This window comes from Brassica napus, chromosome A4 (genome assembly GCF_020379485.1).
Source record: "Brassica napus cultivar Da-Ae chromosome A4, Da-Ae, whole genome shotgun sequence".
NCBI lineage: Eukaryota > Viridiplantae > Streptophyta > Magnoliopsida > Brassicales > Brassicaceae > Brassica > Brassica napus.
This window is the reverse complement of record NC_063437.1, coordinates 13,279,254-13,295,229: the sequence shown is the minus strand read 5'-3', so window position 1 is coordinate 13,295,229 and position 15,976 is coordinate 13,279,254. Positions and strand designations below refer to the sequence as shown.

The window sequence follows — 15,976 nt, the reverse complement described above, 5'->3', positions numbered from 1 at the left end:
GTTGTCAGTGGTGCTAAATAAAAGCACGTTTGTAACTAACTTAACATTTTACCGAAAAAAAAAACTAATGTCCAAAACGATATTTCAAAATTTAATTTTCCGTTGCAAATACAGAGGCAACAAATCTCATCCATATGTGAGCAATCCTTATGCATATCTCAACTCTAAACCAAGTCTTTAAATATCTCTCACTAGTCACTGCAGTGTACACTCCATCCACAGAGAAAAGATGAAGTATCACTACAGAAACACCATCTCTATCTCTGTAGCATATCTCTTTCTTTGTCTCTTCATCACTTACGTGTCTTCACAATCCTTGATACGACAAATCACCGATGACGTCAATACGAATCTAAAAGAAGATGTGCCTTACGTACAAAAACATCAAGAGATCTCATCGCGTCATTATAATGTCTCCAATTCAAAGACGGTAACGGGTATGAGAAATCGTCGTCCATCGACTTACTCTTACAAGATTGAGACAAACGTCGTAGACAAATTTGAAACTCGCCCTTTCACGGTTGGTGGATACAATTGGTAAGTGAGAGTAATTTTGATATTTTACTAGCCTCTAATCAAATCTTATATATATAATAATAATAAAATTTTCATTGAATGGATCATCACAGGATTCTCCATGTGTACCTTAATGGGAACACAAAGGATGGTGGTGCTGGTTACGTTTCGCTTTACGTAGAAATAGACAAGTCAGGTTTCGTAGATTCTGCACATCAAGAGGTTTACGCGGATCTCAGGTTTTACATCTTCAACAGGAACGAGAGGAAGTACTTTACCATCCAAGGTTTTTCTGCTAATTTTTGTTCAAAAAAGATTATCAACTTTGAAACATCAAACAGTAACATACCTATATATATATATTTTATTGTGTTCATTGTAGATACGGATGTATGGCGATTCGATGCTTTCAACACGATGTGGGGATTCTCTAAGGTCCTCCCCGTTGATACCTTTAAAGACCCGAAAAATGGTTACCTTTACAATGGAGAACACTGTGAGTTTGGTGTTGATGTGATCGTTCCTACTCCCTTTGAAGAATCAGAAACTTTCTCTATCAGTAGTAGTTCTGATAAATACACCTGGACGATTCAGAAATTCTCCACGTTGTCCAAAGATTTGTACTCACCTGTGATCTCTCTTGGAGGAAAAAAATGGTGAGTCCACATCAGTTTTGTGTCACCACTTATTCATAACTGATTTCGTGCATATTATTAAGAATAAAAATTAAGTTATTGTTTTATATACTTTACCGTTGTGGTAGTAACAAAATTTATCCCATATGATGATCAGGAATATATTAGTGGTTCCAGCTGGTTCTGGCTCGGGAAGAGGAAAATACGTTTCAATGTTTCTTCAACTTTCTACAAATCAACGAAGAGGATATGAATACATTTATGTTCGAGTCAAGTTTCGAGTTATTAACCAAAGTAAACTCAGTAACCGCGAATCGGAACGTAAGCGGAATATATACATATTCATATATATATACATCCTTCGCTATGAACACATTTTACAATATGACTATTGATTGCTTTCTTGTAATCTTCCGGATTTTTTTTTGACAGTCAGGAATTGGTATGGAAGAACCTATTCTTGGGGTATCGTGGACCTTATCTCTTTCGATGATCTCAGAGATTCGTCAAAGGGTTTCCTTGTAAATGACGCGTTGATCGTTGAAGTCCAATTGGAGGCTATTTCTACTACCAAGTACTTCCCTTAGTTAACTAAAGGAACATTCAGCTCTATATCTTTGCGTTATTACCAACCATTTTGTGTTTTTCTTTTCGGGTGTTATCAACCACACAATTATAATAAGAATCCATGTCAAACCAAGAAAAAAATATTCATAAAAATATGTAATGTTTTATTTAATGAATTTTGTAATGTTTTACTTAAGCTTTTCATGTCAGTAATAAAACTCTTTTATATTGTGTTTTTAATGTTTTGTTTTAGAATTTTGTATATCAAACATAGAACATGTCATTTAATTCACGGGTGCATATGAGTTTCCATTGACTCGAGAGAAAAAATAATAAGATACACAGAAAATCTAAGTGTTGATCATATAAGACAATCTCCAACCTATTGCTCTATAACAGCAATCTCCAAAATCCAAATATAAAGTAAAATATAGAAGAATGCTATTTTTTTTTTATAAACGAAAGAAACTTAATATTTGTCCAAACTCATCTTGCTGCCACTTGCCGGTTCTGCACGTCAACACACACTTCAGTTTTACGTCTTTATTGAACTTAAAATTTCCTCCTTTTGTCTGAATGTGACATCTCAAGTAACCTGCACCCATAACATACCAATAACAGAGAGTATGCAACCAATAGCTAATCTCACATAATCAACAGCTTCACTAGAGGAAGTAAGCTTTGGAAACAAAGTTTAAATTCATAACATCATGGGCTAACGACCTCTGGTTCTAATCCTGATTTTAAAACCTCCATGCTTAACGATTTTGTTTATTTGGTTATTTAGAAATAAAATGCAGAGTTTGTCAAATTTTAAGACTTTTCTTCTTTTCTTTCAATCTTTGGGTTATCAAATTCTACAACTTGGGTATCTAAAATTTGCCAGATTCATAGTAATTTCGCTGTCAATGTTTGGGGCTTTGTTGAAGAATATAGGTTTAGGACTAAAAGATGGAAGCTTTGTGTATTTATTGAATATAGTGGTCTGGATTCTGTTTTATGTTTTATCTTTTCTGGGACAACTGTTTTTTATTACTTTATTTACGGCTGCACTATTCCTGAAAAGAAAAGGCGTGAAGAGGATAAAAGCATTGTTTATTCTGTTAATGCATCAAGCTCGTGAGTTAAACCAACAACAACTTTCTTTTTTAAGTTCATGAATTTCAAAACTCTAGCACAGCTGATTCTTAGTTTCTCTAACTGTTATTTTCCACAGGACTTGCCTCGCTGTAAAAGTCCAGAGCTCTCTGTAGCAAAGAGATGGTATGGTAGAATTAAACATCTAGACTTGTCAACAACACCTGAACCTCGGTGTTTCTCCTTTGATAACAGGTTGAAGAGTCCCGTGTTTGGTTGAGAAAGAATCCGATTCTCCTAGCCTTAGATGCATGCTAAGTTAATGTAACGACACAGTTGACCTTCTTCATCAGTCGTAACGTTAGATGTTTGAGTGAAAAAAAGCGTTTAATTAATTCTACCATACCATCCCTTACGCTTCTCTATGGTGTGGTCAGGTATTGCTCGCCTAACCAAGGTCGTATTTCTGCATCATCTGCGTTGTTTGTGTCCGATCGAGACCAAACATATTGATTAGTGTATATTTTAATTAAGAACCACTAAAACCTGAAACGTGTAGCTCCGACGGGTTCTAATTGACCATTGTGCTAGGTATATAGCTGTTTGTAGGCCGATGAGGTGCAATATATTGTTTGATGTTTATTTCTTTATATTGTCCGTGTTTCGGTTACGGAGCGACTTAGAGCATCGGCATCAATGAACTTTGAAGGGGATCATAATTTTAATTTTTTATTATTTTCTTCGTTTGATTTTTTTTTTTAAAAAAAATAAAAAATAAAAAATAAGCGAACCAATCGCAGACCGCCACGTGGCGTGGAGTCCGCGTTACAGGGGTGAACTCGTATCAGTGGAGAGAGCTCACACGAGCTGGGTTCACAATTTGTGGATTATTATAATAGTTTTTTTTTTAGGAATTGTGTGAACTTTATACATAATCTCCTAATGCGGGTGCTCTTAGTATGAATAACTTTTGGTGTTGCTAATAAGGTTGTTTTTTCTCGTAGCCGTTTGAGGTTTTTAATGGTGTTGCGTGTAGAGAATCGAAGAATAGAGTGAGTTAATCAACAAACACGGATCCACTCCACTTTTGAACACCATACTGTTTATTAACACATCTCCCAATCCTGAAAGCCTCGCACGCATGTTAGGGACTGTGAAGTTTTCTTGTTTCCTATTTGCAATGGCTGAAGTTATTACTAATTCCAAGAAAATTCAGAACGGAAGATGAGCATCAAGAATATTCCCTCGATCACTCCGAGCATCTCTTATACTTTGCCCTTTGTTCAGGCCACCGTTCTGACCGGCTGTAAGTAGAGAAGGCTTAAGCTTATCTTCTTTGAAAGATTAGAGATCTTGAATGACCTTTCTTTGGCTGTAGGTTCGTGTTTATACCCCCAACTCCCAAGGGAATCTTCTAGAATCTAGTCTTACCAAAGACCATTGAGTCTTTTAGCAAAAATTCAAGTTTGAGTCAAGTGGCATTGATGGAGATGATTCAAGAATGTCTTCCAGAGACAATGAAGAAAATAACAAAGAAACTTTTAACTCAGGGAGGTTCAGAAAGAGCATTGTTGAATGGACACCACATAGTTTCGTGTTTCGGTATTTGATTGCCAGAGAACTTGCTAGATGAAAATCTGTTTCTTTTGTAACGGATATTGATGAAGTTAGGCATGTTCAATAAGGTAGAACCGGACCGTACTAAACCGAACCAAAATAGACAATATAGTTTGGTTTTGGTATGTACCATATAAACCGAACATATACAATTTTATAAAAACCGTGAGATTTAGATTTGGTTTGGTTTATAACCGATTATATCGGATAAAACAATCAAAATTAAAAACATATAACTATATAAATTACATAACGACCCATGAAAATCTATTTGTTATATAAGTTTTTTTTGTTAATAACTAATACCATATAATTACCATATTTTCACACGAGTAAAGAAGCCCTAATCTGAAAAACATTTAAACTATAATTAAATAACAACTAATCGCCACAGAAGATTCTTATTCTTTTAATCTTTTTTTACTTTTTTATTTTTTTTTACTATTGACTAAATTGAAGTGAACGTATAACTTTGATGGACACCAACTAGTGAAAATTATTCACAACTTTTTCTTATCTATAGATGAACAAAGTGTATTCACAACTTTTTCTTATCTATAAACGAACAAAGTGTGTTCAATCGGAGGAAACATGACTTTGAGGAACACTAAGTATAGGAGAGTGGAAACATTTTTCTTTCATGTTTGTGTTTTGTTTTTCATTATTTTATTTTCAAAATTTTGATTTTTGATTTTGGTTATAGATTGATAATTTTATTTAATGGTAGAAACGTTTTTATTCATTTTTATTTTATTTGTTTTAAATAGTAAACCTTTAAAACAAAAGAAACTCTCAAAAAATCAAATAATAAAAGAAAAATGCAATATTGTTTTGTTTATATCAACAATTCTGATAAATTCAACCACCCAACAATTAGGTGTTATATAGCAATCAATGATTTATAATAATATCGAAATGTCAAAAAATCTGAACTGGAAGTGAACTAATGTCATACTGAACACCATCAAAATTAAATTATTCTTTAGTCACTCCCCATAAATCTAATGCACATTTGAAATTGTTTACCATTCTTATCATACTATAAAGCATAAACAAACTCAACAGCCTTTTTAGTTGTGGGATATTATATGCAAACTTTCAACAAAAACTTGGTGGCTTGCTTTATAAATGTAAACTCTTTTCCTTTCATTTTCTGCTAAAATTCTCTCACTTTTCTTTTTCTTTCTTTTCATCTTGTTTGAGTTTATGTTAGTAATAATACACTTTTTCTCTCCAAACAATGCACTTTAAACTTTAAAATGCTCCATATATAAAAATGTCTATTCTACTCCTTCAATTATAGTGTGTTAAAAAAATCATAGTGTGATAATATTTTTTTCTTTATTCTATACATATGTAAAATAAACAAATTTTATATATCGTAAATTATAGTATGAGAATCTGATATATCTATTCTATAGATAATCACTACTATATAAAAGAAGCTATTTTTGGAGCTTCTAAGGGGTGCCACGTCAGCATAAATATTCTCATCCAATCAATGAACCATGTCATTTTAAATTTCATAGATTATTTTGCTTCTCCAAAAATACAAGCTATGTTCTGACTAAATTAAAACTCATTTACAAAAACCCAACGAAATCATTAAAAATCTCATCTAAAGAAAGGCCCATGCCGACCCTTTATCTTCCTCCTCACCTTGGAAACCTATTTTAATCTGTAAGCAGAGACGACAGCTTCGGAGACGGAGCTACAGTTCTGTCTGATTGTGAATGTTGTGTTCCTTGCGTACTGATGAGGAGTCGTGGTGAGACAAGAACAGTTCTTTCGAACGTAGACGTCACCGGAGGTTATATCGGCTGTTATGTCGGAGGGTAATGCGTCGAACATGCTTTGGATTATGGGGAAGGTTTTGGTTTTTGTTCGGTTTGAAAGCGAGGAAAGAAGTGCAGAGATGGGAAGTGTCGGAGCAGTTCATCGGCTTCGAGGAGGAGAGGAGAGGTAAGATGAAGAAGGAAAGAACCTAGAAAGTAGAAGTTGCTAGAGTCATCGAAAGGTTTGATTTTTCTTAGGGATTAAGAAGAAAGATTGTTGATTTTGTGAAATTGAAAGGTGAATCAAGATGGGTTTTGATTGGTTTTGTTAATGGAGATGTGAGAAAGAAGTTGAAATCAGATGAAATCTCAGTCATGGGAGAAGAGTGAAGCTCACAGTTTCTGAAGGACTTTTTGATTAGATATTTAGTGTATTTAATTAGGTTAGGTGTTTGTTAGTTTTGTACCTAATACTTATGTTGGATTTATATTATTTTTGTCCGAACCTCAAGATGATTTAGCTACAGTTTAATTCCAATTGTTAATATAATTTATAATTTATTTGTTTAGCAAAAAAGCCACTCTCTATATTTATAAAGTTGTTTTCAAATTTGAACACATGTTTTTAAAATTAGATTTGGCAGTATATGATATATTCTAATTTCTTATTGATTTCTCTATTTTACCACATAATTAAAAGAGAAAATTGGCGTCTATATCATATTTACTTCCCCAAACTAAGCGCATACTATAGTTTACGAAAACATAATTTTTAGGACCATTTTGCCCCTATGCCGCTAACCAAAACAGTGCAACCCTAGCTGACACACTACTCCATTTTTCAGACAGCATCGCTTCCCGAAGATGCTACTTGCTGTGAGAACACATAGCTTTAATCTTTATCATATGAACAGTTTCTGCAAACTCCTGAAGATTGTACTAGGTGTTCTGAGATCAAAAGTTGGTACGATAAATATGATGTAAGAAGAGATCAAGGGCGTTTCAACATATCAAAACTAGATTATGCAAGATATTTGGGGAAATACAGTGGGGGAACAGGCGACTGAGTCAAGTGTTGCTAGGACCGGCCAAAGCTTACTTGGAATTTATTCTGATCCGGAAATGGTCTCAATTGGAAGTGATGCTACATTCATTTCTCGAGACGATGATAACGACATGGAACTCAGAGAACTCTGGAGCATGTAAATTTTTTTAATGTTTCTGTCGTAGAGGCCACACTTCACAACGTGAAACTATGTATGATGTCTGAACTACAAGAGACATGTTTCAAATTTTCTGCAAAGTGGATTTATGCAAAATCATGACCAGTTGATACAGTCTTACATGGACATACAAAGCCCAAATCATGTCGGCTGGAAGAACATGGGATTTTTCATGACCATCCATTACCATATAACAGATAAGATGGTAGTCAAAGAGTGTCAACTGAAATCTCCTTTGGCTCTACCCTCCCCAGTGATTTTATGTAGTAGGTTGAACATAAGCAAAGTCAGCTCAAAGAAATGGGTTGAAAGAGTTGAAGATGAGGATGTACGCTTCTCTGTACTTTTGGATGTTTCCTCTCTTCGATTGCTGCTTTCCTTTTCAGTTAGATCTTTAGTTGTACGGTACTATTTGTTCTCACGGAAGCAAAAAAAACAATATGGTGAAAAATAGCATCAAAACTTCCAAACTCGCCATGTCATTTAAAGTCAAAATGAATATTAGCTGATTTAAAATCAAAAACGAAATTCAAATTATTATTATCTACAGTTGTAATAAAAATATCTATAGTTGTGTACTCCAACTTATAAGCATAAATATATAATATTTAAAAATATAATTGTGTAAACAACATTAATATATTATATACATTTACAAACTCAACTAAATAAATAGCTACTAATAGTTAATTTTAAGAGTTTACTTTTATTAATAAAAAGTGTGAAAATGATACATCATATTTAAAATATATACTGATAAAAAATTCATGATAAATAATTCTATTTTAGTATTCTTAATTATTATAAAAGATAAATTAAAATTTTAATATAATTTGGCCTTTGAAATTTTGTTCAAAATGGTGCAACACCAAAATTAAGTTGTGTCTTATTCCCATGTATTACTCGATTTTTATTCCAAAAAATTTTCCAAAATAATTTCAATTTTATTTAATTAATAATTGTTAACAATACTTTAAACTTATAAAAAATTACCAATTAACCTTAACTATTTTATGTTTACAAAATTTCCATAAAAATATAATTTATTTATATTAAACATTTATTATTAAAAAGTAAAATAGTCATAAATATATAAAAAATATCATATTTTGGTTCAAATAATGTATTTTATAATGAATAATGAGTTTTTTAATCTTTGATTTTAATAAATCAAGCAAAATGTTTTTATAAAATCAGTCATTATTTTATCATTTGGACAATACTTTTCTGATTTTGTCAGTTCTATAAATGATTTATCGGATTATTAAATCACTTATTTTATTTATTTTATATTTTATGTTTATTTTTGGTATTTTTATTTGTTTATGCATCTTTATTTAAAATTATTAAATATTCTCATATGGAAATCATATTTTCATGTTATTGTATTATTTTTAAATTTAAATATTTAAGTATCACATAAAAATGAGGAAAAATATGAAATAAATATATTTAAGATTTAAAGTATTATTATATAAATAAAAAATGTTCAACTCTTAAATAGAGTAATGACTAAAGTTACTCTATTTATGAAGTGGGATTAGAGTTTACTCCAAACATCAAAAAAAATGATGTAGAGTTGGAGATTCCCTAACAATTAGGACCAAAAAAAATCATCAACAATTGCTTTATTAAGTAGAACTAGAGTTTGACCCGTGCATCCGCACGGGTGTTTAATTTAATAAAATAGACATATAATTTTTTTTACAATACAAAATATAATAGTTGTACAAACATACATTCATATGGGTATTTATTCGATTTGTAATTGTGATAAATTGACTATTTTTACTGTATGTAATTTGTTGATTTCTCATATTATGGTAGAATACAAAACAAATTAAAAATATATTATATAATATATTTGTCGATTTATATTTTTGACTACAGTAACCATTTTGATGTATTTATTTCTAAATTAGAGAACCAATTATTATGTTTATATATATTAATAAATCTATATTTTAAAAATTAAATGTATCATGTTTTAGTAACATAGATATATATGTCTCTAATTTTTTTATATGCCAAATAAATTTCACTTTTATTTTCATTTTTGAGAAAATATTAAATTGAAATTTATTTGTTGTATTTTTATAATTAAATTTATATGTGTGAATTGTATTAATCATCAAATTATTTAATATATATTTTAAAAATAACTTTATATATTTTAATAAAAATATCTATAGTCTATATTTTGCATGTGAAATAAATAATGATATATATGAATATATCTATAACATTTAAAGTTTGTAGATACATTTTAAATAATTTTTTTTTAGTTTTATTGTAAAATTTGGTTACAGAATAATCTGGTTAGAAAATAATCGTAAGTTTCGTACGTTTGGTTAGAAAAGAATTTAACAAAATAAATGATTTGTAGTTAATCAATTAAGTGTGAAGTTTGGATAGCGAAAAATCTAACAAAATAAATGATTTGTTGTCAATTAATTAATAATTATTAATTAGGTAGCGCATGTAGTTATTAGAATGAAAAAAAAATTCTAATACTTACTTCACTTTTAATAATATAGATATATTAAAATAGATATTTTGATTATATTGAGTATATGGAGAGCGTAAAAAAGATATAATATTCATTGAACAAATAGACGATGTTTGTATATGTTTTCTTAGTGTTCATATGTTGATCTCGTGTGGTTAAAATGATTTTTTTCACTTATTACGTCTTTTTTTTTTTACACTATAGTATAAATATATATAAAAGTTGGATTGTAAATTACAACTGATTCATGATATGATTATTAAAGTACAAACTAATTAATCATCTTCTTCGTGAAAAAAATTGTCTCAACTGATTCATGTTTTGATATTCCTTATTGTTTAGATTTGCTTAAATTATTGTTGCCATGTTTTTAGTTAAAAATCAATTTAGGAAAATGCATTAATAAAAGAGGAAAAACAAAGAATATCTATTGTTAGGTATATTAAATACTGCAATGGCATTCTATTGTAAATATTGTGCAAGTTTAAGGGTTAGTTTAATTTTGTACTTCTCTTTTAATAGATTAGATTCTTCTGTTGTCGGTAAAAAAAAATCTTTAACTACTTTTCGAGCTCAAATTTATAGATCTTTAGGATAAAGTTACCAAAGAGTGTCATATATTTGTGCTAATTTAAAAAAAATTATATAACCATACAATCCGCGCGTAGCGCGGACACGAACCTAGTACATATATAAAATTAACTACTTTTATATTTCTTTCAGATTGCTAAAGAACAAAAGAAGAAATGGGCTTTCAAAAGTAGGCCCTGATGGTTAGGCACCGCACGTACCGTCGCATTAAAGTCTTGTCCAAACTTATTACACCCACTCCCTTTTGTTTTCCTCTCATCATTTTCCAGCATTTCACTTCTCATAGATACAAGTGGACGTCCTAAACAAAAAGAGAAGAAGATACAAGTGGACCAAAAATATCGTAATCAAACCTAGCCAAATTGGTTAAACCAAATAAAAATTTATTTACGGATCTATTGATTTTATTAATTGAAACTAAAAGCAAAATCGAGTTGAAAACGAGTTTGAAAACTAAATAAGAATATTTCGAGTTCAATTTTTTTTCCTACTAAAACAAAGCAAAATCCAAACTGAACCAATAGCTGAAAAGCCTGTAACCAAAAGTAAATTAAGATGTCATTGTAATCCCATGAAATCGACTTTGTCATAATGCATCAGATGGGACCAAGTCGGGTGATGCGTCTGAGACCTAACCATAGAGCGTAGGGTCACTTTAAGTCAAATGGAATCTACGTGGTGTTTCATTGCACTATTACAACCGTGAAAATGCCGACTTTCTCTGAACCTTTATATTTAAAGTTTTAGAATTAGATCGGGATAATCGTAGACATTAGACGAAATGACAATTTTTTTTGTAATTAATCTAAATCGTAGAACGATTAGGTTATGCTGTCAAAGTAACTGAAAATTAAGTAGTTTTGAAATTTCATTGACCAAAAGAAATTTCACTCCGTTTCATAAAAAATATCAAGACATATTTTACGTAGCTTAAGAAAATACTAAAATATATTAATGTACTTTTATTTATTATATAACTATTTTAATAAAAATAATGTAAATAATTTAAAAGGGTAAGAAAGAGATTTAATATAATTTTTTACATTGAAAATATAGACTAACACTTTTTAAAACAAAATAAAAAACTTAAAATGACATTCTTTATGAAACAGAAAAAGTAGTATATAAATACAATATGATACATTTCTAGTATGATTTTTAGTGTCTTGGGATTCTTAAGCTTATTTAAAAGAATTCACACACAAATTTAATAAAAGCTCCAAAACAAATGAATATTTATCTCAATTTTGATTCTCTATTAATTTTGTGTAAAATTAATTAATTTTATCCAAGTTTATAATATATTGCGTAATCAGAAAATCAATATGTCATTTTGCTTCATTTATATTGTGTAATGCAAGAAAATAATATATATATATATATTTATTTATTTTTCATCTTAATCTTAAAATAAAATGTATATTTCAAGTTTTTGTTAGTAGGGCATACAACTTTTGGATTAGTATTTCATTATTTTTATCACCAAGTATTCACTAAATTCTTTATCATATCACAAGTTTATACCACAAGTTAGTAGGAACCTGGTGAAAAAAATTCTTAGAATATCATGAGATGATCTTATTGAAAGAGAAATAGTGTTTCGGATCTTAAAACATGAAAAATTGTTAGAAATACTACAAGTTAAGTACCACTTTGCAAAAATACCACCACTCAGAAAATATATTAAAATTTGGGTTTAACCTTTAGTGATTATTTTTTTAGGGTTTAGTATTAAGGGGTTCGGGTTAGGTTTATAAATGTTCTATAAATATTTTAAAAAATTAGCTTAATGATATTATATCACAAATTTAGAGTATTTGTAAAAATAGTCATTCATTAATGGTATAATTAAAAAGTGGTATCAAACTTGTGATACAACTGAAATTCCCCCAAAAACATTGATCTTTTTTATGGCAGTTCATTATTCTCTATATATCTCAAGTGTAAAATGCTAAGGAAACAGTTGCAACTTGAAGCGATAAAAATTAAAATAGTTGATATGTTGATGAAATGGTGAGTGTAGCTTTAGGTCGTTTTGGTTCACTTTTTGTTTTGTTTTTTGGCTTTCGAGTTTAGGTTCTAGGGTTATAAGATCCATTTGAGTATTTATGAAACCTAGTTTGTATTTTAGTTTTTGGTATGGTTCTGATAAAAATGTTTGAAAGTCATAATATTTTATTTTGTTGATCTAACTCTGTTTCAATTTTTGCTTAATTTTGGTAATTTCAGATTAAAATTCAAATAATTTAACACAAAAAATACTAACTAATTTTGTTTTCTTATTGAATAGAATATAATTTTAGATTTCAGATAAAAATATCGAAGAATTTAGATAATTTAGATAATTATTGGTTTACAAAGTTTGTATGAGTATGTATAAACTGGCGACAAAAAAAATTAGATAATTATAATATTGCTAATTCAATTTTTTTAAAATATTTTTATATCTTTCACAAAAATAGTTTGGTTATTCAGTTTATTTGGATAACTCGGCTATAAATAGTATTTTAAGATATTCATCATTTTGGAACTAAATATAATTAATGTTTTAGGTATATAAGTTGTATCTTAGAAATTCAAGTATCCATTTGGTTATTGGCTCGATTTCGTTTTTAAGATATAGAAGATATTTGTGAAAAATTGTTTGTTTTTGGCTTGACTTTTATGATCCAGTTTAGTTTATTTTCTGGTTTTCGGTTTAAGTTTTTAAGATTAGTGTTTTTGTTTGAATCTTATTGTCATCTTTTATAATCTCATAAGAGAATTACAATTCATATTTTTAAATTTTAATTTCTGAAAATTTGTGATTTTAAAATTTTGATAAATGGTTAATTTTATCATTAGCTTTTTGTTGAGACATAGGCGGCTTAAAAGAAAATAATAGGTTTGACTCCTCTTAATATAATCATATATCCTCTCATAAATTAATAATTGAGGACCCAAAATTAATATACATCTATATATTTTATTTTAAATATTCAAATTATATTAAAAATTTAAAATATTATATATATACTAAATATTATTCATAAGAATTTAAAAGAATATAATTAACAAAATAATTTAATTACATATAAATTTTAAGTGTTCAAAACTATATTTTACTCTAGATCCGTAAAAAAATATTGAGCTGTATTGAGAGGTTTTATTGCTAAAGTCTAGTTGAGAATATTTAGTTATAACTTATATCTTATGATATTTAAGTGTTTTTTTCATATTAATGTCATAAAGGTGATCTTTTTTTTTTTTTTAGAAAGTCAATATGCTAATGCTTGAGAGGTGTAAATTGTAATAATTAAAATCTCAGTTGATATGCCATATGCCAATGCCAATTTTCAAAATGTTTAACTGAAAATGGCTTTCTTTTACAAATTCCGTTGTTAACTTGGTGTTTACTACTCCATGATGTATTGTGTTAAAAATTTTGGTTTGGTTTAGTTTACCTTCTAATCATCATACTAGTTACGAGATCAGTCACATGGTCTATCTATCCATAAATTGTAGCCCACTTGGATTACACTACCCCCATCTTAATTGCAATGATAAGGATCATGCAATTAAACTTGGGGTTCTAATGGTAACATGTGAACATAGGAACATGCGTTGATAAACAAACCGATTGAGTAGAACAATTGTGGTTCGTGGAAGACAAGCATATCAAACCGATCAAAAGGTGCAAAACGAACAACAATAAAAAATAAATCCCGACTCTCAACAATAGTTATCATATTTTTAGTACTTTTCTTTTATATTTGGGATGTCGGAGATTGTAATTTTTCTGTGTAATGATCAGTAAAATTAATCCACGTGATTTCTTTGTTCAGAAAACTAAAGTTTTTTTTAACAAAAGAGCATTTGAACGGTCATATTTATGTTGGTTATTTTATTTTATTTTACTACAATTTTTCCTGAATAATCAACACTTTTTTTGGTCAACCTATTGAATAATCAACACTTTTATTGTTGAGAATCCAACATTTTTACAAAAAAATTATAATAAAGTTGTAAATTTTTTATACCAAAAAAAGTTGTAAATTTTATCCAAGATGAGGTTGTTTAACAAAAAATTAATGCTTTTTTGGAATTTTTGTCTCAATTTTTAGGACGTAAATCATCCAATCATATGATTGTAGACCAATTACAATCACTTTCCCCACGTTTTAAAATGTAATTTGCACCCCCTTAATAACTAGATATTCACAAATTTAACCTACAATAATTACTAAATCTCCAAACTTTTCATTCTTCTATTTTACTCAACTTGGCCTCGTACTTCCTCCTCCCGCTACCACCACCGCCGCGTCTTTTCCCGTTCCTCGTCTGACCGTTAGATCCTGCCGCCGCAACTCTCCGGGCAGAGAAGATAACCGGAGAAACACATTTCCGGCGACACCGGCATTTATCTCGGCCGCAAGAGCCACCGCTTCTCATAAGAGCAGAACTAGCTTTGACAGCCAATGCAGCCATCTCCTCCGGTTTAAGAGACTGATGAAGCGAGCTGAGAGGCAATGCGAAGTAAAGCTGTCCAAGCTGAAGCTCCTCGTCGGCGCTAATGGCGGACACGACGTCGTCAAAATCCATATCATCGGAGTTACAGATAAAACACATAGGATTCTTTTGCAGAACGTAACCCACTTTGACCGGAGTCGTGAACTCCATCATCCTTCCGTCTTGCAAGATCAGCTTCGCCGTCGCCACCTGCGTGGACTCGTACGACATGCATATACCCATTTGGTTTGACTCACTGAGTCGACCAGGTTTCAGGCCAAGATGAATAGTTTGGAAAGGATGAAGAGAAATGTGGTTTTGTGTGTGTGTATATATATAATCAAGACGTGCCACGTAGGATTTTGGTGTTATGTGATTATGTTTTTTGATATTGGAGTTTGAAGTTTGAACGACCAGTGGGGGCAACGACAGGCTGTGCAAGTAAGTTGAGAGGATGACAGCTTGTTGTGTAGATTGGTTTACCCTTTGTTTTAGGGTTTAATTACAAGTTCTGGGACTGTGTCTGTGAATCAAGTTTATTTATCAGTTTTACTTGCGGTAGCCTTATAATTCTGTTAACAGACTTATTAATCCTACTATATAAAAGGAGCTAAATCCTAGCTTCCTAAGCCTTGCCACATGAACAAAATAATCAGAACCAACCATTATGCCATGTCATTCCGGACTGGACTTTAAAAAAAAAAAACCAACCATTAAAATATGCGAAGAGTCACGGTTTAACCTGGTTCAACTCCAGTTACATCATAATAAAACAATGCATGCATTGATTGTTGATTATTAGTCTTCTAGCTACCACATCTTTGCCATCCTAAATCAAAATCGATTTTTACAACTTTAACTTGCTCCATACTTAATATTCTTATAGCTGGTGAACAATTTAATTTAGGAAATCGTTATATTTCATGTCAAAAATGCATACTGTATTCATTGAAAATTAAATAACATATATTCTACCAT

General features: G+C 30.2%; 2 protein-coding genes across 2 annotated transcripts; one reads left to right on the top strand and one right to left on the bottom strand.

Moving 5' to 3' along the window:
* Positions 1–204: 204 nt before the first annotated feature.
* LOC106446477 lies at positions 205–1,958 on the top strand. Its single transcript, XM_048777674.1, has 5 exons — positions 205–537; positions 630–802; positions 899–1,172; positions 1,309–1,472; positions 1,584–1,958. The coding sequence occupies exons 1-5, from the start codon at positions 230–232 to the stop codon at positions 1,736–1,738; spliced, it is 1,074 nt and encodes a 357-aa protein (XP_048633631.1). The 5' UTR covers positions 205–229; the 3' UTR covers positions 1,739–1,958.
* Positions 1,959–14,565: 12,607 nt separating this feature from the next.
* Positions 14,566–15,312, bottom strand: BNAA04G13820D. Its single transcript, XM_013891519.3, has one exon. It carries the CDS (start codon positions 15,239–15,241, stop codon positions 14,750–14,752), a length of 492 nt encoding a protein of 163 aa, XP_013746973.1. The 5' UTR covers positions 15,242–15,312; the 3' UTR covers positions 14,566–14,749.
* Positions 15,313–15,976: the final 664 nt, after the last annotated feature.